Source organism: Monomorium pharaonis, chromosome 5 (genome assembly GCF_013373865.1).
Source record: "Monomorium pharaonis isolate MP-MQ-018 chromosome 5, ASM1337386v2, whole genome shotgun sequence".
Taxonomy (NCBI): domain Eukaryota; kingdom Metazoa; phylum Arthropoda; class Insecta; order Hymenoptera; family Formicidae; genus Monomorium; species Monomorium pharaonis.
Genome location: NC_050471.1, coordinates 9824157 through 9848640, shown reverse-complemented (window position 1 = coordinate 9848640; position 24484 = coordinate 9824157). Strand labels below are relative to the sequence as shown.

General features: G+C 32.7%; 1 protein-coding gene across 5 annotated transcripts in view; it reads left to right on the top strand.

Moving 5' to 3' along the window:
• Window positions 1-24484, top strand: part of LOC105839105 — a 142515-nt gene that overhangs the window by 60917 nt on the left and 57114 nt on the right. For all 5 annotated transcript variants that reach the window (XM_012685166.3, XM_012685162.3, XM_012685163.3 and 2 more), the window contains 2 exons: window positions 12320-12774; window positions 13745-13970. In XM_012685166.3, coding sequence (XP_012540620.2) covers window positions 12320-12774; window positions 13745-13970 — 681 coding nt within the window. The remainder of the gene's footprint in view (window positions 1-12319; window positions 12775-13744; window positions 13971-24484) is intronic.

Sequence of the window (24484 nt, the reverse complement as noted above, 5' to 3'; positions counted from 1 at the left end):
TTGTAAGATTGCAGCTTACGATAAAATAATCTTAAAAAACGATTACTGAAAATATATTAATTATTTAATTAAAATGTATTGTAAACTCAATGAAAAAGTAAATATTTTACATTTTGCTGAACAAGTAAGCATAGAATCTGTTCCATGGGGAAATCAATGATTTAGAAAACCAAGAAGAGATTGGATGGTAACAAAAGATGTGTTGGAGAAGAGAAGAACAAAAAAAGAATACCTGTAATGTTAACTGCGAAAACTCGATTGAAGGCAACGCATTTACGGAGCAACATAAAACGCGGCGTGAATTTTGTCTTCCTTCGCTGTAAGTTTAAAGTGTTTCGCAGATCAGTAGAGAGTGGTAAACTTACATATTCGTGTTATATGTTCCGTTTCGATGGTGCGAGGATCTTATCGCATTTACACTTTCTCGTGTGCGAAAACTTTTGGCCACTCGAGAAGTTTCTTTCCCTCTTGTGTACGATCTTTCCAGTTATTTCCTTCGTTTTAAGAAAGATTTGGAGAAAGTAGTAATAAGTTACTAACGTGTAATTTACTCATTAAAGCTAATTTATGGATTATTGCAATACAGATTACATTGAACTCTCATTGTTTTATTTTTTATGAATGAAAGAATGATTTATTTAGAAGAACGTTTTCATATAATATATTAAATTGATATTACTAATGATATTTATATTTGCGTATATTTGCATGAATGTTTGCATTTCCAATTTATTGAAAGTGCGTATAATTAATTTGATGATTATATTTAATATATGTTATATATTAATGTTTTTACATATTACATATTTACTCATTTATTAATGTCTTTACATATTACATATTTACTCATTTATTAAACGTAATTATTGTTACTATTATAAAATTTTGTGTAAATTTTACTTATTTTAATGCATTACCGTTCCATAAAGCAAATTCTTTCATAGAGACCTTTTTGTAATTATATATAAAGAAAAATATTAATATTTTTATTATTTATAACATAAATTTAATGAGAATAAATATGTAAATATAATATAAGAATATGAATAGATATACGTGAAAATCCAATTAATTAAAAGTCTGAAAATTTAAGCCTTTTAATCATAATTTTTTCTTTGTGCTGAATTTTTTGTGTGATTTTATACTTTTTCAAGTTTATCAAATACACAAGAAGTATTAGCGCAAAGATTTTAACAGATTAAATTAGGCTTATTTTTATTTAGATATAAATTTAAAGATGTAAATTATTGTAATAAGGTCTTACGATATTTGGTAATAATTCTCTCGTATATGGTCCGTGAAGCATCTAAAAGTTACCCACTTTAAGAAAAGAAATTAAAGCGATATGCCCTATACTTCACGAAGCTGAGGACGGACCCGTAAAAATATTCGGAAGTGAGGCGCTCGTTTTTCACTGGATGTTTTTGTCTTCAGCCGAATGGCCGTCAACGCGTTCGCCGTGCTGTAGAAAAGCGGCTATAATTCTTCCCTAACAGATTCCTGAAATACTCCGGTGTCCGTGCGGAAGAAAACGACAAACAATAATTTATATTTCTCGCAAACGAGATTGAGACTGGAACTAAAATTATCGATCAGTATCTGTTGGTTTTGGAACAAATGACGCGCTTCACATGTTTACAAATGAGAAAAGAGCATTACACGAGATAAGAGACATAATTTCTCTCTTGCATAAACAAAAAAAGACAATCTGTTTTAAAATTTGATTATTTCTTGTAATTCTCAGACTCGTGATTATTTATTGTAATAAACGTACAATATATTAGAATATGAAACATTGGAACTAAAAAAGATAAAATAACGCATAGAAATAACATAAAGTGATTTAACTTTTATTAATGATTGAAAAAAATTGTTATATGGTTTATATATATATTTTTGTTTGCATTAATAAATTGAGAAAAGAAGACTTTTTTACATGAAAAAATAAGAAAAAACTTGTATTGTAATAAAATTATAAAACAGTATTAATTGATTACAACTATATAGTTTTGTTAAAACACTTGCTAAATGTAAAGTCGGCCTTTTGTGCAAAATTAATTACATTATAATTTCTAATTGCATTACAATTAATATTCAATAATATGATTATTTACAAACAATTTTAATCTGTGCGAGTGACAGAAATTTTTACTTTGCGAAAGTGATCGATAGTACCATAGAAGATATTGCGATTCGGATGCTCGAACGAAGACCGAAAAAGATCGAAGCTGCGTTTCTATCTTACAACGGATACTGGCTTTGAGTTCGCAATCTCAACAGAAATGTCCTCCCACTTGTTCTGGATGCCGATTTCCGACGTTTACGGATTCCCGTATACCGTGCGTCTTTTTCAGTAACTAGAAAAATAGGGGAAATGCACGCGTAAAATTCGAGAAGGAAACGTATTTTGTTTCTGTAAAGTCGCCCTGCATGTTATTTCGTCTGGTATTAAACACATTCAACGGTTGTCTCACAATCGTGCGATTATATGAGAAAATAACGCTTCGTGTATTACACTACTGCGACTGAGCAAAGTTTAAAAACGATGGCAGCTCTAAGCTGCATTTCTAAATGGACATTTTTCAACATATCCCAAAAATATTTGCGTTATAAATATCCTTTTTTTACATACATTTTCTTTATAATTATACTACCTTTGGCTTATTATTTTTATGATCCCACATATTCCAGTGCAAAACTATGAGCGCGAAATATGGAAACGCGTCAGAAATTCATTTGTAACAGAACAAAATAGAAGATTGAATGTGGTTATTACAAGTAAAAAAAAATAACGAGGAATAATAATGGATGTTGATGCAAATATTACTCGACTGCATGTTTGTTTCTATTAAACATGTCTGTTTTTGCACGAAAATGCTTGTTGTTTATAATTATTTTCGATTACTTTCAATCACGTTGTAACGATAATGTAATTCATTCGTTTTTGTAATTAAAATCTTTTCGTAAATTTATCGAAGCGATGTTTCTGCAAAATTTCAAGTTCCGTAAGCAACGTAAACATGTCGCACATTATTGACGGTTCTTCGGGCTGTACCGAGTTTACTAGGTAATGGACGTTCAATCATTATTACGACAAGGTGAAAATACGTGGTAATTTGAGTTTGTAGTTTCTTCGTTCGTCACGGGCGAATAGAATGATGACGTTCACATTATCCTAAAATAAAAAGAGATATTTTTTGTAAAATAAATATTAAAATCTCAAATACATTGAAATTATTACGTTACAGTTGAAACCTTCGTTAAAAATCAGACGGTAACATATCCTTTATGTTGAAATTTATTTTTAACGATAATAAAAGGTACGTGGCGTACAGATGAATCTCGTGTTGAAGACGAGATAGCGAAATGTGTATCGCCTAGTCATAAATTCGCACCGTTCGTTGCAGCGATTTCAACATGTCGCGCACTGGCCGTGACTCGGGAAAGATTTATTCAGTAAGTGATTTAGAGACAGACCTGATCGTGAACCGGTCAGAGAGACTGACCGACTTGGTCAGTGCGCTGGCGGCGCATTGCGTTGATAAAAGAAGCGAAGCTCGGGGAATTGGGATTGGACGAGGAATCGTGTTCGACGCCCGAGGAAAATATCGCGAGAGAAAATATCGTCCGCAAGGAAATATCGCTGTTCCGAAGAACCGACGTTATTCTTATTACATAGCACCATATAAATTCTGGTCAATATTACTTTTGTAACTTCGTGAAAACGGCTAGCCGCTGAAATATTGATCAATCATAGTCGAATTGTAGAATAAAATTGAGTCAATTTAAATAATTTTAATATAAACTTAATGTAAATATTTTTTTAAGTGACACATACTATATTGTTTATCCGCAAGAAACGTAATACAAGTCGAAGTTTTTCGAATTTCGTTTTATGTACGGACTGTGTTCTAAATCGGTCTTCAATCAGGAAAAATGATTGACAAGTTGAATTCAAATTAAAAAGAACGAAAGAAATAAAAATACTTCTGGAGAACTAGAAACAAGCAATTTTTTATTCGCATTAATTTATTTAGTTTATATTCAGTACTGTTGAAAATAATTAATTTAAAAATATACACAATCTTTCTTCTCCCTCAGAACATTTCATATTTTTGATTTGTGTCAGTTTTTTTGCTGGACGATGTATACATTACAAAATAATATATTGATACTACGCTTGCATGTTTCTAAATAATTTAACTGATATTTAGACGATATTTAGATTTACAATTATTTTCTAACAATATTACTGCGTGTAAAAAGCTTGTATCAGTAGAAATATGGTGATGTTACTCTTAAACTTTGCCAACAGAAACAATGAGATTAAAGTATAAAATGATCATAGTTGTTTTGCCAAGATTAAAGGCGATTTGCAATGCGAATCATCGAAATCGGTCGACGAAATGTGTTTTGTGTCGGTGAGGATCGTTAAAATGTCAGGATAAAGAGGAGAAAAAGGAACGACAATAAACATCCTTTTGTAGCGTTTAGCCAGCACGAACGGAAGATATAAAGTATGAAAAGTAATGACCATATATAAAACATTTTGTTGTCGGAATTTACGCGAAAATATACACGGAAATGCTTTTAAGCATCTAAAAATAGTCTAGTTTAAGAAATATATATGTATATATATTCATAGATCGGAAAATAATGTTGTTAAACATTATTATAAAGGACGCTTGAGCATGAGCAATATTGTAAATTGTTTTGATATTCTAGCTAGCAACCAGCTTGAGCATACAACATAATTATTTTAAAAGTCTAACAAAATTATTTTTAGATCTGTATCCACTGCACAACTAAATTTTAAATACTTTAGTAAAACCATTCTTAAAACCATTTTAGTATATAAAATATTTGTTCTAAATAATTTAATTATTTCTCGATTTTTTCTTATCTATGTTCGTAGCATTTTCTAACACACACAAATTATGTGTGTATTTAACATTAATTTGATTCAATGACGTCATAATGGTCTAATAATATAGCGTTTATACTTGTTATGCTTTGTAATGTTGTCATCTTCTTTCTTATTGCTTGCTAATGGACCTTTCCATAGCCTACTCGGCGGAATGGTTTTTGCTACTTGATAAAAAGTAAAAGGAATGGCATTCTATCTTTTCTTTCCAAGTATTGTAACTAATTTCCAGAGTCGCGAAATAAATCTGGAGAAAAGAGTATCACCGCCAGAATGTGTTGTCATAATAATTTTTTTCATCTATAGACTTTCTTATATTAGGAAAAATAACTGCCAAGTACCCAAGGCAATTCATTAATTCGTTTATTGAACATAAATTTTTTTATTTTTTCGCAGCAGAACAAGAAGGAATAAAATTAGAACGAGCAGCAATTAGGGAGGGAGAATATATAACGAAGGGAAAATTATTGAATGTATTTTATAGTGTATTTTATGAAGAGGACAAAAAGGGTTTTTATGAAATGGTTGTTACTGAAAGAATCTGTCGAAAAGGAAAGAAACTGTGAAATCAGTCGGAAGTGCGTTCAATGCGTTTTTCGGGTCGTCGATAACAAACAAACGTTAACTTTATTATAGAACAAAGGGCCCGCATCGAGTGATCTCGTTTTACGGTAAACGCCAGGCAGAAATACGGGTCGACGAGCTCGATGAACCACGGACCGTGTGAGCACAATTTTATGTCAACGTTCCCCTTCGGGATAAAGGACGTTCTCTTTAATAGAAAGTCGATTTAATAGCTGTGAAAAAGACTATTAGATATTATCTTGGAAAATTATCGATTATATAGCGAAATTACAAGCAATCTTCGCAAGATAAAGCTATACATATATTTTATAATGGCGTATAAAGTTCGATCAAGATTAAAAGACAAGAAGAAAAAATGAAATTTTGGCGGAATAATATCTCCAAAAAAGAGTCCGGAAGAAAAGAGTCAAAATTATTTATTTAAAAATATTACTTTTAATTTTTGTCCGTTTTCTTTGTTATTTTCTCTTTGCAAAGATTCTATCAGTTGTATAATGCTCCAGGCGTTGCACGTAAATAAATCTAGGATCCTACAAAAGCCGGGTTTCCAGATATCACGGTTTTCTTTACCTTTTAAATAGAAGTTGATCTGTAGGATCGTAAACATGAACATGTACCTATTGTTATCATGTTTTTCATAGTGAGAGCATGAATGTTTGCATGTTGTTTCTTTTGTTTTGTACAAATAATAATCAAGGGAATCCGTAACTGAAAATGGGAAATATGAAATTCTTTATAAGTTTTTTATTCTAGAGCTATAGGAGATTATTCAAAAAATGATATTTGTTAGCATACACAACCAAACGTTGTATATAATTGCATATATGATTTAATAAATGTGAGAAAACTTAGTTAAATATTATCTTAGAAAATTATCGATTATAGTGAGATTATGAGCAACCTTCAGGAGATAAGACCATGTATACGATGTTTATGATGACGGCGTATAAAGTTCTAGCAAGATTAAAAAATAAACAATCAAAAAAAAACTCCGGAAAAAATAAATTCTTAAAAACTTTACCTTACAGATTTTTGTTTGTCTTGTTTGTTTGTTTTTTTTTCTTTTACAAAAGAAATGTCTTCAGTTGTTCGAGTTTAGTCGCTATACGTACATATATCTATAAGAGCAAAAACGGTTTTCTTCTACTTTAAAATGGAAATTGATCTATAGAATTCTACCTTTTGATCATAAACGTGAAGACATACCTACCGTTATCGTGTTTCCAATTCTATATAGTGAAAGCACGGATGTCACGTTCTTTCGTGTTTTTTTGAAAACAATATCTAGGAGGATTCGTAACTTGGAACGGGGAAAATGGAATTCCTCGTGGGTTTTCCGAGTATATAGTGCTGTGGGGAGTTATACGAGTAATGGTATTCACCAATGTACACGCGCGACCACGCGCTGTAAATACGTATACAGTCTCAGAGCGAAATGCAGATGGACGGAAATATTATATACCGTGAAGACGTTGCGCACGTAGTGCACGTAAAAGTATTTTGGCGTCGCGTCTTTTTTAAATAGAAATATTTGAGAGTGATATATATATATATATATATATATATATATATATATATATGGTTATATATTTTTAATACTAAAATTATGAAAAATGTATCATATCTGTTACATTTCATCAAGATTGTTGCATATTCCATTTATTGAAACGTATATCAAACATGCTTAATGTCATTAGGTCTAATATATAAAGATTATTCTGGTTCCTGATGACAAAAATAATGAAAATCATAACATTCATAAACAAATAAGAAATTCTTTACGATTTTTTAGTAAAATAACAATTAAATTTATAATCAATTTTTTTTGTTTTGCATTCTCAAAATACTTGATGACGATATTTTAAATTAAATAGGATTAAATTTTGAGTTTAGGAAGGATAGAATCGTCATTTACTTTGTTTGTGATTCACAATTTTATTTCAAGAGAACGTCAAATATTATCAACTTGTGAGACTTGCACGTATGCATTGAGATGTATAAGTTATTTCAGACGTGAGAACTCTTTCCTTTCGTAATCTGACATGCTTTCTCGTAGCACGTATTTTGCTTTCGCAACTGCAACGCATAAAAATGGATTTTGTTTTACGCTATGCTCATAGGAATTGAAGTTAAAATCACAATCACAATTTTATTATAAATATTAGCGCAGATTTAATACGTGTATCATTTAATATAACTACATTATATCTACGCATAGAAGATTGTTTAAATCACATCACTATTTACATAAAAGCTTATAACTAAAAAATTATGAAAAAATGTATTTAATGACATTGTTATTTCTGCAAATTTAATGCGATAAAGTACACAAGTTCGTGATATTTTTTAAACAAATACTTGTATTATTACTAGTTGGCAATTTTATTTATTATTTAATTACTTTTTAATTACGCAGTTTTTGCAACTGTTATATATTTAACGATCGTACACAATTGCTTTTATTTTATTACCGGCTTTATTTTATTAAACTCCCTTTGTTCGGTCGGATATCGTTCAGACTACAAACATTTTTAATCTCATGAATGAATTTGTATTTCACGCAAAGTTAATTAAGACTCAAGAGCGAATTCCAAAGGGATCCGCTCGAGAAAAATGTTGCATATTATAAAATAAATAACTACCACAGAGAACGTCTTCCTTAATTTCGAGCACTACTCAAGCTATGCTATTTTAGATTATTTTTTTAGGTTACTTTTTAAATTTATATAACAATAATAGTTTACATATAGTTTGATTTTACAAGCACAATAACTTTGAAATATCGTATAATAAGGAAATATCATGAAAACAAAAAATAGTATTTACGTACAGAATCTTTAACTATCCTTAAATATAACCTCCGTTCTTAGGTGACGAGTTTTAGTGATTACTTATGTATAATTTATAAACATTAAAAAATTTTTTAAGATACATTTAAACTCTCAATTATATATATTTTTTCATTTTTATTAAATTTCGATATATTATTGTTTGATATGTACACTTGAGTATTGTTTCTTGTTATTTAATTTTATTTGATAACTTATTTATCTATCCATATAATATTTCGAATTATACAAAAGTTAAACAATAACTTCCAGCCGATTATTCAATCCTTTTTACCGTCAATCAATTCTAAAGAAACAACTTAATCTTCGTTTCCAGGACATATAAATTGCTTAAATACATTACACAAAAACAGAAGAAATTTCATCGTTAAGACATGACACGGTTATTGAAACCTAGATTGTTAAGAGTTAATAAATAATAAGAAGAAACAAATTTTTTATCATCAATTCTATCTCTTTAATTATGTATCATTAACATTATACTGCTAAGGTGATCACAGAAGCAAAAGTGTCGCTCGTTTTCACGCGAGATGCGCACAATGCCGTCATTTTCTAGATGAGATGGGCAACATGGGTTCTTTGAAGAAAAAGTGATGATGTAAACAGCGCGATGAATGTCTTGAGTAAAAAAGGGATTATCGCGGGCACGCTGCAATATCCTTGTACGCGAGACGAAGAGGAACTAACGTAAAAGAGAGTCGTGCGCCAGAAGAGAAACAAGAAGCTACAAAATTGTTTGCCGAGACGCGGGAGACTAGATATCCGAGCGGGAGGGAACGAGACACCTAGTAGGCGAGGATCTGATTTACTCGCTGCAGGTGGATGTAGATTTCCGCCGTCGTTCCTGCTTTTAGAAACCCGACGCCTCAGAAACATGGCGTTGTAGAAAATTCTCGAAATTTAGCGATGTTACTTCGGCAACCGGTTCGTCGACATTTCACAATGCACGAGAAAAATGTAAATAAGAAATCAGACGTTTTTTAAGTTTATTTATTTACTTAGAAATTTATCAGCTACGTTTGTTGATATATTACACAACCAACAATAGTAAAATTTAAAAAAACAAATCTTTTTAAGGAATTTTTTTTAATTGGCTTGCAGTTTATTAATGAAGACTCAACATATATTCTATTTTTCAAAGAAAAATGTGCATATATAATTCACAATATTATATTGCAATATTGAAATAGTACTAAATCTAATATATTAATTAAAATTATTTAAATATGATTGGTTTAAAGTTATCAAAATATTTAAAAGGTTTATAAATTTAGAAATTCAAAAAATATAAAATCTTATTTTTCTGACTCGGATCTTCTACATAGATACAACAAACTATCGATTCTATGCTTCACTTTAAATTCTTCCTTAAACACGATGTCCTCTCAAGAAGCGTATATATACGTACTACGCGTATATTATTTCTCTCACAATATTACATTGTAATATATTGGATCTCTAAACTCAAACTAATTCTACATCAGTAAAAATCATTTAAATATGATATTGATTCACGTTAATTTGATTAAAAATTGTCAAGATACAGAAGATTTGTTTGTAAATTTATAAATTCAAGAAATTAAAAATCTTGTTTTCTCTTATTTGATCTTGTGTAACATGAAGCTACCGATTCCACGCTTCATTGCAAACTCCACTTTGAACAACTGAGTGAGCGCTATTACGTTCCGATTCTGTCTTTAGGAAATGAATGGTAAATGGAGCGAATGAATTTTGACCTTATCCGGTGCGCGGTTACTCTTGATAAGAACCATTCAGCCTTTAGTCTCTAAACCGATAATGTCGGAATGCATAAAGCCCGTTGTTTATGAGCTGCAAGGCAATCGTAAGGAAGTAATCGCCGTAGAAACGCTGATTTAATAAATACTGGGTGCATTCGAGAAGAATAAATTTGCGAAAGTAATTGCAACAATTAATGAACGATAATAATATATTCCACGGTCCATTAATTTATTACTAGATAAATTCTTATTATTATAATAATTTTATCTACAAAGATGTATGTACTTTTTTGATATTTGCGTTATTTTAGGTAGCGATATTAAATAAATGAGTTGAAAATATTACAGTATCTTATCACAGTATTAAATAAAAATACAATAATTCACTTTTGTTCGTGTACATTTAATAAATTATTTTAAACTTGTTATATACTTGGTATCTCGAAAAATATCGTTCGGTAGATTTTTTAAAAATATTAGAATCGAAGTGCAGGATAAAAGCACTCTCCGGCCAGAAACTTATCACCCTATGAAATCGCACAATGAAGGGAACACCTTCTGTAAGACATCGACTTAAAAATTTGTGAGCAATCCCCTCATGATGCTAGACACGATGAGAGCTTTTGCCAGTAAAATTCTTGCCAGTAAAATACTCAACTTAGCCACCGAGATGCAACGAGAGGTGCAGTCGTATGAGATTATCAAGTTTTAGCCTGAGGAGGAAAGGCACGTATCGACCTTATAAAAGGAAAAAAGGGACATTTTAAAATCTCATATTGAGATGCTCTTGTTTGAATGTTACACAAAATGCAGTACACCGCCCTGTTTTCCAAAATGCAATATCCGACAGAAAGATGGTAGCACGAAATAGTATTCCTCTTTTGTAGAATATTATTTTATTATTACGTAAATTAATTTTGTCTTTGTTGTTTAGCAGCAGAGAGGCATTTCGGAATATTTCATATTTATATTATTTACATTGAAGAATAATTAACTGTAAAGTCAGACAATGTATTAACCTGAGCTTTTGTTTTCATGAGATTATTTGAGCCAAAATATGTTTAATTATCAAGATACTTAATTGGCTTTTGAAAAATTTATTATAAATAATTATTGAAATATTTTTATGTATTTTTCTGCGATTATTTGCTCTCCAAATGAGAATTGTGTGTATTATCTGCTTTGCAGTGATAGATTTATATCTGTGATAATTAGTGAATATTCATTGTCTTTTTAGTGATTTCTGCTTCAATATTAGTATTTTATTACTGATCAAGATCAGTGTATTTATAATTAAACTGATTGATAAGTTATAAGTCTACCACTGAAAATCAGTGTATTTTCACTGATTTCACTGACTTTTTATTGGTTGTACTTTAAAGAGTATGTAGCAATAAATTTTATTTAAATTAGACAAACAGTTTCTTATAAGAGAAATGAAAGGCTGACACTTTCCTACTCGTTAAATCAAGGCAGATCACTTTATTGCCGGAGCAAGTAGCCTGCAGTTTCGTGCAGGCGAGCGACAACGTTAAATCTCGTTAGTTACCGGGCTAAAAAAGCTTAGAAGCTAAAAAAGAGAACAGCGGAAAGTTAAAAAGGCGGTCACGAGCATTGTTGGTATCGCGTTCATTTTCAGGAATGGAATTCGAATCGTCCAATTTAGAGAGTTACCGTCTTCGCTGCATGCTATTCATACATCGTTATTCTATTCAATCGCGTTAAAATAGAAAAATCGACTATTCTCAAGGAAAATACGTCTTTTTGTCTTTTTAATTGTATCTGAATGCTGTGATTAATTGGATTGTGTTACTCATATATCACCACTCTATTCGACCGCGTTATAGGAATTCGCTATTTTTGAAAAAAACTTTTTTCCTTTTAACCATATTGAATACTGTGATTAATTAAGACAAATAAGACATTGAATTGCATTACACTGAAAGAAATGTGATAAAGAAATCTATGTTATCCTTCCGAGCAAAAAATTCACGAATAGGTGCCTGTATTAATTACGCGAGAAAAACCAGCGTCGCTTTTAATTGTTAACTTTACAACTTATCTGGTATTATTCTGTATCAAAATGTTTAAATATAATAACACGTGATTAAAAGATTTTAATGACTGACTATTATAAGAAAACGTTTTAAATAGAAATTTTTTAAAAAATTTCTAAAACCAATTGTACATTATTTGATTATTCGATATCATTGCTATTTCAGTTACTGGATCATCCACGGGAGAAGCTGAAGATCCGCGGTGGAGCACATACAGCGCTCGAAAAACTAGTCGATCTTCGTCGCCACGATCCTGGCCGTCTTCGAGTCTAGAGCATCCCGCGAGGGAGACTAGATCCTTGAATAGCAAGCTCCCGGAAACTAGCTCTTGGAGCGTAGACAGATCGAGTCCTGGAACTCGATCGGATCTGAGTTTCCTAGGAAGCGTGGTCGAGAGGTCCGAAGAAGATGAAGACGAGAGGAGGATACGGGCGCCGAGGGCCACTGATACCGAGAACGCAAAGATCACAAGCCATAACCCGTCCATCTCCTCCAGGAGTAACGAAACGAGCCAGACGGATCCGTCCAATCGGATTTCCATCGAATCATCGTCTTCGAAGTCGTCGGCGATTGGCTATCACCTCATGAGAATCTCATCGACTTCTAGAAGCTCTTATGACGTAATTCGTATTTTCAAATCTCATATACCTAGTAGAAATTATTTGAAAATTTGATCGTTATCAAGGCTGCAGATGTTCTTAATGTGGAAAATAATAGGTCTCAAAATTAGTAATTAGATTTTCTCACATATTTCTATTTTTTTACGTTATAGAATCTAATTTCTTAAGTTAAGTTCTTAAGGATTGGATATGACTGTAATTAAAATTATAGTAATTAAAACAATAATAAATTATTAAAATTTTATTTTATTGATAATTAAATGGAATTAGAAATTTGTAGAAGTCTATTTTTATAAATTTTTTGTGCCAATTATTTACAAATTTTTTAAAAATTTCTGCAAAACTTTTTAAACTTGTGAATAATTTAAACATTATGTAAGATATCAGTATTAAACAATAGTACAGATTCCTCTATACGTTATCTCTCATCGATATCGATAATCTCTCACAACGACATAATAGTCGTAATTACTCAGTGCCGTTTCCAATATTGTAATGCGAGCGATAACTATAATTTAGCGCTATTACAATGCCAGTTGCCCAAAGTGGAATCGGGCTTCCATTTAATTAACGGCTTGATATCTCGAATTAAAGGCTTATATTTCATTGATCCTGTTTCAATCTTGTGTAGTTCAAATTAACAGAACATCCTTGGAATGACAAAAGCCGCGAAGAGTTTCCTCACTTTAAAGTTGCTTATGTGAATATTTTACACTCTTGTCTTACATTTTTTTTCAAAATGTCATTGCATGAATTCTAATAACGAACATGTAACATTTTTTCTAAGATAGAAATGTGAAAAGTGAAAATTTCTTTATAAACTTTGAAATAAAAATTTTTACCTTTTACATTTCTTTAAAAAAAAAAGCAGTTACGTGATTGCTCTAATTTGAAGCTTTAATTTTAGTGTGTATTTTTTGCGCGTGATAAAACGCATGTAAATTCAAATGTGACTTTACAATGTGTGCAGATAATTCCAACATCCAAGACACGATCATTCAAAATGGTCTCGCGCGGGAACTTGGAGAACATGACGTCGATGACGAAAGACATCGCTATGCCACGACGTCAAATTAGACATGTCCCAGTCCCCTGCGAGAAGTTTGTGGTCGGGGACTCGACAAAGAAGGAATTTTATAGCCCGAATTATCCCGATCAGTATCCAAATCAGACAATTTGTGAACGAGTTTTGGAAGGTAAGTCGCTTTCTTATAATAATAAATAGAGTTTGAACTAAAAAAAGTACATATTGATGATTTAAAAGAATAATATCTAAATATATCCATAATTAATAAAATAAAAAGTAATTTTTTAGTCTACATAAGTAATTTTATTTAAAAAAAACTAGACTTTACGTTAAATTAAAATGTTAAATAATTATTACGAATATTTATAATAAATTCTGCTAATTGCAATAAATATTTGTGCAAAGGGAAAAGCACAATGCATTATTTGTATCTCGTTCACATTTATGAATTAAAAGTTTGTGATTGGTTATGGAAAAGCACAACGTTCGAATTAATCGTAGATAAATAATTTATCAGGCAATCATAGTATGTGCGTTAAACCGCAAGTCTCGCATCGCTGACCAGAATATTGAGAGAGCAATCATTTTCGCGGCGGCAGTTCAATGACCAATAATCGATTTCCTACACGTACATATCGTATCTCTCTGGGAAAATCGATTTTTAAGCGAGCTTCGGGGGAACTTTTACAAGATTGCTCGCGGCAAGAACACGCTAGCCAGATTTCACTTTACTGCTGCGCACCGTTCGCTGATAATACGGGGAAAAAAGGCGAGCGTGTTGGAATGGCGAACTCTTTCCGGACAGAGGAAAACCTTTGATCCACGATTCTCTGGTATCCTGGGGCAAATGTTTTGAACAAACATCGTTTCCTTTCGAATGAAATCCCAGTTAAGTAAAGAGCGTTAGACCCGACTTATCTCTAGAATCGTATAATGGCACGATCAGGATATTATCCATACATGAATACTAGCAACATAATCCGTATCTTTTACACTTACAGAATTTATTCAAAATTATCATAAAAAAGACAATTTTATCAAAATATATTGTTGCACTATTTTCACGAATTGAGAAACATATAATAAACCTTAATATTATAAATTCAATTGTCATTAAAAGTTATGAAATAGCTTATCGAAGAATATTGAGATGCTTCAACAAATACAATTCTTTTATTCTCCAAGGCGGGTAAATCGCAATAATATTTTTGTTTAGTCTATCAAGTAATAACAGTAACACAAATCTTATAACGTAAGAAGATATATAATGTTTAGAATAATCCATTTAGTAGATAAATTTTGGTACACCTTGTAAAAATTCTAGTGTTATTATCGAATAATAGCAAACATGACTACCGAAACTATCCCCTCATTCATATTTATCCTACACTATGAAACTTTGCAGAAGTACTATATGTTTCTATCCCGTTTCATATGTATAAGTTTAATGCAACTTCGTAGCTTGAACATGACTGAACTTTTTGAAGGAGTAGGAGAGGCCTCTCTCTCTCTCTCTCTTTCTCTCGAGTGATTGATACATCCCGGTGGTTCGGTTCGTTGGTTAAGGATACCGCGAGAAGATAGTAAATTTTCTCAGACTGGCCTACAAAAGAATCGAAGCTGTAAAGCGGAAGGAACGCAGAATGGACTCCTTTATTACGACGATCACGGTTTTCACTTTAATCAGAATAACCATTTTTAGTGATAAATGTGGTTCGGCGAAACCTAATTAATGTGACTATTACATTGCACTTCGAGTTTACAATGGATATTATATTACATTTTTTAACTCTATCAATAATTAATATTACGAACAATGGTACTGTTATAAATTAAAACTTAACTTTTGGTTCTTTGTTTCGTATTTATTTATTATATATTTTTTACTTATTTAAACAAAACAATCAATAAAAGATTAATTATAAGAATATTACTTTATTATCATTGTAATTCTTCGCGTCAACAAAAATAATGCACAACAAACGCTTTCTCATTTTACGCTTGTGCACATTCAAACGTAGTGACGCGAGACGATCGTAGGTAGAAAGTCAAAAAAAGAGAAAAAATTGGCGAACGTTTGGTGAAATCATAAATCTTCGTGAATCCAACCACTCTCCTTGTCGGCGGCTGCACGAAAGCAATATCTCGATAACGAATCGATGTATCTACGAACGACCGGAGAAGCTGCTCCTAGTCGTTCGGACGAAAAATGTCTCGTTTCGAGCTACTCATTCATGCAAGATTCAAAGGATTCAGAAGCTTTGTTTTTCTTCTAAATTACACCAATTAGATCGACTTATCTGTATCCAGAAAAAAATTTAGTATAACATCTCACTTAAATGCTCAAGTGTGTACTTTGAATAAATTTCAAAATGCTTGAAAGTAAAATACAAGTATTGGCTATTGTGTATTGGCATATTAGTGACATAATACATAATAATAGTAGACTATTAAATAAATGATTTTATAAGTGATTACTAGAATTCATTATCTAAGAATAGAAGATAATACGTAGTTATAATACCTATATGGCTCATATAATATCTTCTTCTTTACTTTTATTTACATGTTACTTTTATTTACAGGTATATGTTTTGTTGAATATATAAATTTACAAAAGATCGCACATTAAATGAAAATGGAATCAAATGAGTTGATATTAAAAATTGTTTATAGATTTGAAAATTTAATTTTTACGGATTTGTCGATCTCTCTTTTAACCTGGAACTTCGAGATGCATCTTCGAGATTAGGCAATGGGCGACAGCTGGCTTCTGTTTGAATTTGAGTCAGGGTCGACGAGCCTCGTGAGTTATCGAGTCTTCTTTGCGTGTACTAAAATAGCGCGATGATTACGGTTCTCGAACAAATCTCGCAGACTTCGAAGGGTAAATGTGCGTACAATATAAATGCGGCCATATAACATTGTAAAACTCGAGGAAAATCCATTTAAACATGTGATAAAATATAATAAAACAACGTATGTATGTCAATCTCTAAAAATATCGATAATATTTTGGCGAACTGATATATCGTTTAGTATATTTTCTTTTACGTATAGATTTGTTTTTCAGTAACTTTCAGTTTAATTTAAATTTACTTTTTGAAATATAGAAGACAATTACAAATATTGTTCTAAAATAGTAGTCGCTTGTGTGTGTGATGTGTGTGTGTGATTTTAATTATATTGTTTTTATTAATAAAAATAAAATTGGACTTTTGGAATATTACTTTTAAAAGTAATTATTGCAAAACAGAACTTATATTTAAAAAATATTTAAAAATTTTATATGACTTTTTGTTATATGACACACATTACGTATTTAAACATATATTAAGTCATCTCTAAATTCAACTTTTCGTCGCTTGGTTTAGGTTTGCTGTAACAAGCAAGAAATTGTAATTGGCTTTGGCAAAGGGACTAGTTTGTCATTGCATAATGATGATTACATAACTGTGATTGCACTCTGAGAAGTGACTATAGCATATTAGGCCTCCTATGTAAATTACGTCACGTAATTATCTCAATGTCGATGTGTTTGGAATGAAGGAAGTTTCACTCTAATGACAACCACTGTATTACTTCTCCCTCCCTCCCCCCCCCTCTCTCTCTCTCTCTATCTCTCTCTCTTTCTCTTTGATATTTATTAATAACGATCTTAATTATGGATAAACGATTATTTCAACATATTTACTTTAATAAGAAATATAGTACTAATTAAACGCCTAAAGTTAGTCAACTTAATTTGAAATCTTCTTGTAACCTCAATCTATGTATGGCCTTTATACTAATTAATACCATGTTGCTATTTTTAAATTTACATAAATATTCATGTTTTGTGATATTTTACTACAATATAAAACTGGATGTTAATATTTTTAATTAATTATTAACAATAATGTATAAATTAAAGAACATGAGTGATAATTTAACTCATAAATGATACACCTGAATAAATAAAACAAATTTATTTATGAATTAATGATGTTTCGGTAATCAATGCGTAATTGTGTATAACGTGAATTCATCAAATTCATTGTGTGGCGGCTACCATACGCCACACATTGCATGAAAACTGATCTAGGTTAGCTCTCTAAAAATAACATATTATCTATTTTGATATAAAATGTTTCTTAGTTTATAGTAATGTTTAATCTTGTTATGTATTGTTTAGTTTGTTCCTAGTTTGTTCCTAGTTTGAACTGGATGTTAAATCGTTCTCATGTTCTTTCTATAACATTGTATATATTATATATTGCTGTTGCGCTAATTATTCAGTCATATAATAATTGTTAAACCTCTTAGTTGATTAAAGCACTTGACAAACTAGACACCAAAATATCTTCGTAGTATCTCGAGTCACGTTCCTGGAATTTCCAAAATATATGGAGACCCGTGCGTCGTCTAACAATCCGCGGTCGTCACTTGGCAGGCTATCAGCAAGAAACTTCTACGGAATCTTGAGAAGGATCATTGCTACCGTACACCGCATGTCCTACTCAAATATTTCTCCGTCTTATAAATTGCTTGAATAGTACAATATAATTTACATAATTTTCTGACAGTTGATAAAATGTGTGTATATTATTTAAATTTAATTTTATTCCAAGTAAACGTTTTTATGTTACCTTATTGGATATTTGATTTGCGTAATTGAATATTTGCAGAAGAATATACATGGCGTATATTTGTATGCAAGAAATTTTGTGACAAAGATATTTTGTAAATATTTTTAAAATATTCTAATTGTTTAATTAAACACATTAATAAGCAGAAAGTTCTTGTTATAGTTATGTAATCTTTCTTTTCTTCTATTTTATATCTATTACTTATATATATTATATATGTACATAAATCTAAAGTTGTTAGCGAAATATGATAGTTTAATTATTATAATTTGTTGTTTGTTAAGAGGTATTGTTAGGAGAAGCACGTACAATGCACGTGCATTATTATTTTGTTGGTATTGGAAACCATTACTGTTATATTGATTGCTTGACCCAGAATGAAATGTCTTCAGTAACAATTGTCGGATGTGCCGGGAAATTCTGATTTGATCGAATATCCAATTCAAGAAACTAAGGTAAATGTGACGGAAAGTTGAACGTAAATCTCGTAAAAATAAAATTAATAACTATTAGGCCTTACTTGCAAAAAAAATATATCAAGATTTTTTAAAATTACTTAACATATTTAATAATTAACTTTATATTCTATTTTAATATATTTTTATTATTACAATTGAAGCTATATTTATTTATAGGCTTAATTGATAAATAATGCTTTGTTTTAATTAATATTTCGCGAAAAGAGAATTCATTTATACATGTAACGGTTTTGAAAATATTTATTATATTTAATTTCTGCAGCGTTCCAATTCTTGACCTCCATTCTTTTTTAAACTCGTAGCATCTTATTGCATCTTTTCTCACGTGCGAAAGCAACAGCTGCATGGCTGCGGCAGTCGCGGTTCTCCCCTACGATGTTGTAAAATGACTCCAACCACAAAGGGTTTGTTATCTCAATGACTGTCGCAAACGATGCCCACTCACGACGCTCGCTCATGTAACAGTGTCATACGATCCTCTTATCATAGCGCAAACCCTCGGGCGCGCGCCATTTCGAATTTCAGTCCATCTTCAGCGAGCGAACGAGCGGGCATCGATATTTTCGCGGTTTTGATGCGGATGAATAATTCGCCGCGAATATTTCTCATATTTGCGCTCTCCGTTCGGGAGGTCCGCGAATCGCGAGAAATGTGAAACGGACTATGGGTAACTGCGATTACGCAAACTTATACTATCGTCCCGGAATCCAGCGTGATCGATCGAAGTGACGGTCCGATGTCCGTGTTTGACGTATCGTAGATACTATCGAGCGTCGCAATTGCTTCGGTTGCCGCTGTGTTGACTGCGTCCGACGGTATTGAACAGATATGTAAATCGACGTCCGCACTATAAACGAAAGCAATAGCAAGATTGAAAGATATGTTGCTGCAATAATATTTTCGCGGCGGGCGAAAAGCCGAGGGTGGGAGACAAATCAAATTAAACGTACGTCGCTCTTGTACGCTTATGTTTTGTCTCGTTTTTATACAGAAGATTCTTATTCTTATCTTTTATTAACTAGTATTGTCGTACGAGCAAATATCTTATTAGTTTCCGGGATTATTGCTTATTATATATCTCGTTAGTTTCCGGGATATGCGTTATTAATATCAAAATCATGAGGCGGCGGTCGATTTTATGCTCAAATTTCAATGCGGTATCCGGATTACACGGATTTTATACGCATTTATTTCTTAAACTGACGATATCGTTGTTGGCATATGCAAATATCGATGCCGACCATATTCCAGTTGAAACGTCGGATTAAAGTCAACAAAAAACAAGTAAAATAAAAAATATTGATCCTGGAGCTTACTTGTATTTATATGCTAAATTTCAGATAGGAAAGTTGAAACTGAAAAAACATTTACCGATATATATATATATATATATATATATATATATATATATATATACATATATCGTAGTTTGCTATGTTTATTTCCAGATATTTATTTTGTAAACAACTCTAAAAGTAATATAAACTGGCATGTTCGAAAATATGAAGTCATTACGGGAAATTAAACCGTGGATGGAAAGAGGAGTTGCAATAATTCATTCGATAGTCATTTTTATGATAATATTAAAAATATTATATGTATATATACCGTTACTCTTCACATACATACACCAATGTAAAAATTTCTTTTAAACTAGTCGATTAAACGTATTCGTATAAACGTCAACACACGCATGCATGCGTTCCCTCTTTGCTTTTTAAATATTTTATCTGACGAAACAATATTTTCTACTATTAACGCCACAGAACATGCTACACTTCATGTACGGGAAATAGTGTTCGTAAATATCGTAAAATATTCCACGTTGCGTACGGGTGACTGGTTTTTCAATCAATGGTTGTTTGAGTAGCTATTTCCCAGAAAGAAAATATTCAACCTTTACTAAAAACAAAATATTTTTAATTGTAGTAAATTGCAAAGTTTCTAAATTAACCTTTATGATTAAATATACAAAGAGATACAATAATTTATATATATATATATATATAATTTTAATGCTTGGTCAATATATTGTATAATTTATTTAATTTGATTAAAATTACACACTTTACAGTTAAAAGTGCCTTATAATTACCGATTGCTTTGAATTAATACAGTTAAAATGTATTTTTTTCGTACTTCTGGACGTTTGTCGTAATTGCTCGCAATCGATTTAACAATATTCTTTTTGAAACATGATATTTTTTGTAAATTTGATACGTTTATTTGGAAATTGTTATAAAATATCTGTTCTTAAATATAGCATAATTTATGAATGAATAATTTAACAATGATAAGACCGAAATTCCTTTAGGTTGCGACCGAGTAAGGACAAATATCGTGGAAGCTATCAAGAAACTTGCAAACTGTCCAGTAACGTCTTAACGGAATTCCTAGTTCCTCCGATTATCTTCTTGAGGTTGGAGTACGTCATAGTACTCTCCCAACCCTCAGTAAACCTATCATCTAACTAGTTGAAGTGGTAGACAGCCTCTAGGCATTCCCAGTTAAATCATTTGCCATTGAATCTCACGCCACTGACTCGCTGATGGTTAATGTCAGTTGCATCAGTCACGTCGAGAGATGAAAGATTGCTGGTTAGGTATCTATCTAGAACTTCAATCTAAATTCATTTAAACGGTTACATGTTTGCTTCAAGGGCTCTTTATCATAATAATTTATGATAAAAAGATGAGTCTATTGTCAAATTAAATGCATACTACGTATAAACAATTACAGCGGCCAATAAGATCCAGATATTACATTTAATTTCAAAAATGATAAAATTATCTTTATAATTGATGCACGTATTACATGTAGGTATATATAATATAAAAAATTAATGATTTTATATCAAAACGACGCATTACAATATCTTTTTTATTATGGAAGATTTAGAATCATATCTCTCAGTTCCTTTGATTTTTGTTGTATTTACCTTGTAAAAAAGATTACTTTACTTTAGTCAGAATCAGATGGTATTAGTTGACATCGATTATGAAGTAGAAATTAATGGATTGTTATCAAGAACTTGATAATTGCTTATTCTCGTAATTTGATTGTCTATTACTTACAGATTAAGTATGACTGGAATCTGTAGACAACATTGTTTCGAGTTTGTAGAGAGTGGAGGAGATGGAATTACCGTAACTGTCGAAAGTTTTCACTGGAACCGCAACTTTAAACGTAGCGAGAGAATCTTTCATATTACATAGAAAATACTCCGGGTAATAAACTTTTCCCTCTTCTCCACAAATTTATTGATTAATTTGGTCATGCGAGCTTGTTTTTTATGTTGATTATGTAAGTAATTTGTAAGTTTTTACTTTATTTGCATGAGTTTAACACGATGTAAAGTTACGTATTTCCTTCAGGATATATCTTTTTTTTTATAATGTGAAATAATATCATTAAAAAATTATATTTTTTATGTCAAATTTCAATTTATTTCCATTTATTGTCATAAATTCTTTAGAAACTACATATGTTTATTTACTAATATGTTTTAATGAAAACTAATGTAGAATTTCTGTATGGCAATGTTTCTTGAAATGTTCTTATATACGTCATATTTCAGTTTGATGAATCCTATCTAAAAAAAGGCATGTAAAGTCGATTGCTCGCATTTCTCGAAGATCATTGTTGTCGCTTTTGCGCGATGCCAATTGGTTCTCTCGCTGCGCTTACTTCGTGTTGCAAGAGTAGCTGTCATTGCAATTGAATTTTGACAGCTGTCAAATTTGTATAAATATTATCTATACATTTATTGTTGTAAATTATTTTTAAAAGGTAAAAAATAAAAAGTTAAGTAGCGCGCGCGAAGCACGCGTCTGTGGTGTCTAGTGGTATCGCGTCTGTGGTGTCTAGTGGTATATAAACTTGAAATATTTTTTATATTCTTTGATAATAATGGTATAAATATTTATTTTAAATATTTTTATAAATGTTTATCATAATTTTTTTAATACCTGACAAACTCAGACATAAAAATATGTACAAATAATTTAGCTTCCGAAACGGACTAATCTCCAATTTAGTTCAAATTTTGGAAATTTCATTTAGTAAAAAAAAACATGCAAAGATTTTTGGCGACTCAAAAAAAATTTTTTTTAATGTCGGTAAGTAGGAAATCCATAATTTGTAGACAAAAATTTAAATGTGTGTGTGTGTGTGTGTTTGTGTGTGACCACAGCAAAGCAATGTCTTTGTTTACTTTTTTTATGAGTGTACTTGTAAAATGAGTAAGTGTTAATTCCGTTACCAGACATTGTATTGAAAACCTGCAAACACATGTGAACTTTACTTCGTTTGCAGTGTGCACATGGGTTAGCGACGTGGATGGGGTGCGTGCGTGAGTGAGTGAATGAGTGAGTGAGTGAGTGAGTGAGAGTGAGTGAGGAGTAAGTGAGTAAGTAAGTGAGTGAGTGAGTGAGTGAGGAGTGAGTGAGTGAGTGAGTGAGTGAGTGAGTGAGTGAGTGAGGAGTGAGCGAGGAGTGAGCCGGGAGTGAGCCGGGAGTGAGCGAGGAGTGAGCCAGGAGTGAGCCGAGAGTAAGCCGGGAGTGAGCGAGGAGTGAGCCGGGAGTGAGCGAGGAGTGAGCCGGGAGTGAGCCAGGAATGAACCAGGAGTGAGCCAGGAGTGAACCAAGAGTGAGCGAGTGAGTGAGCGAAGAGTGAGCCGGGAGTGAACCGGGAGTAAGCCGGGAGTGAGCCGGGAGTGAGCCGGGAGTGAACCGGGAGTGAGCCGGGAGTGAGCCGGGAGTGAGCGAGGAGTGAGCGAGTGAGCGAGCTGGCGAGTGAGCGAGGAATGAGCGAGGAGTGAGCCGGGAGTGAGCGAAGAGTGAGCCGGGAGTGAGCCGGGAGTGAACCGGGAGTGAGCCGGGAGTGAGCCGGGAGTGAGTCGGGAGTGAGCGAGGAGTGAGCCGGGAGTGAACCGGGAGTAAGCCGGGAGTGAGCCGGGAGTGAGCGAGGAGTGAGCCAGGAGTGAGCCGGGAGTGAGCGAAGAGTAAGCCGGGAGTGAGCCGGGAGTGATTCAGGAGTGAGCCAGGAGTGAGCGAGTGAGTAAGCGAGGAGTGAGCGAGGAGTGAGCCGGGAGTGAGCGAGGAGTGAGCCGGGAGTGAGCCGGGAGTGAGCCGGGAGTGAGCCAGGAGTGAACCAGGAGTGAGCGAGTAAGTGAGCGAAGAGTGAGCGAGGAGTGAGCCGGGAGTGAGCCAAGAGTGAGCCAGAAGTGAACCAGGAGTGAGCCAGTAAGTGAGCGAAGAGTGAGCCGGGAGTGAGCGAGGAGTGAGCCGGGAGTGAGCGAGGAGTGAGCCGGGAGTGAGCCAGGAGTGAGCCAGGAGTGAACCAGGAGTGAGCCAGAAGTGAACCAGGAGTGAGCCAGTAAGTGAGCGAAGAGTGAGCCGGGAGTGAGCGAGGAGTGAGCCGGGAGTGAGCCGGGAGTGAGCCAGGAGTGAGCCAGGAGTGAACCAGGAGTGAGCCAGTAAGTGAGCGAAGAGTGAGCCGGGAGTGAGCGAGGAGTGAGCCGGGAGTGAGCCGGGAGTGAGCCAGGAGTGAGCCAGTAAGTGAGCGAAGAGTGAGCC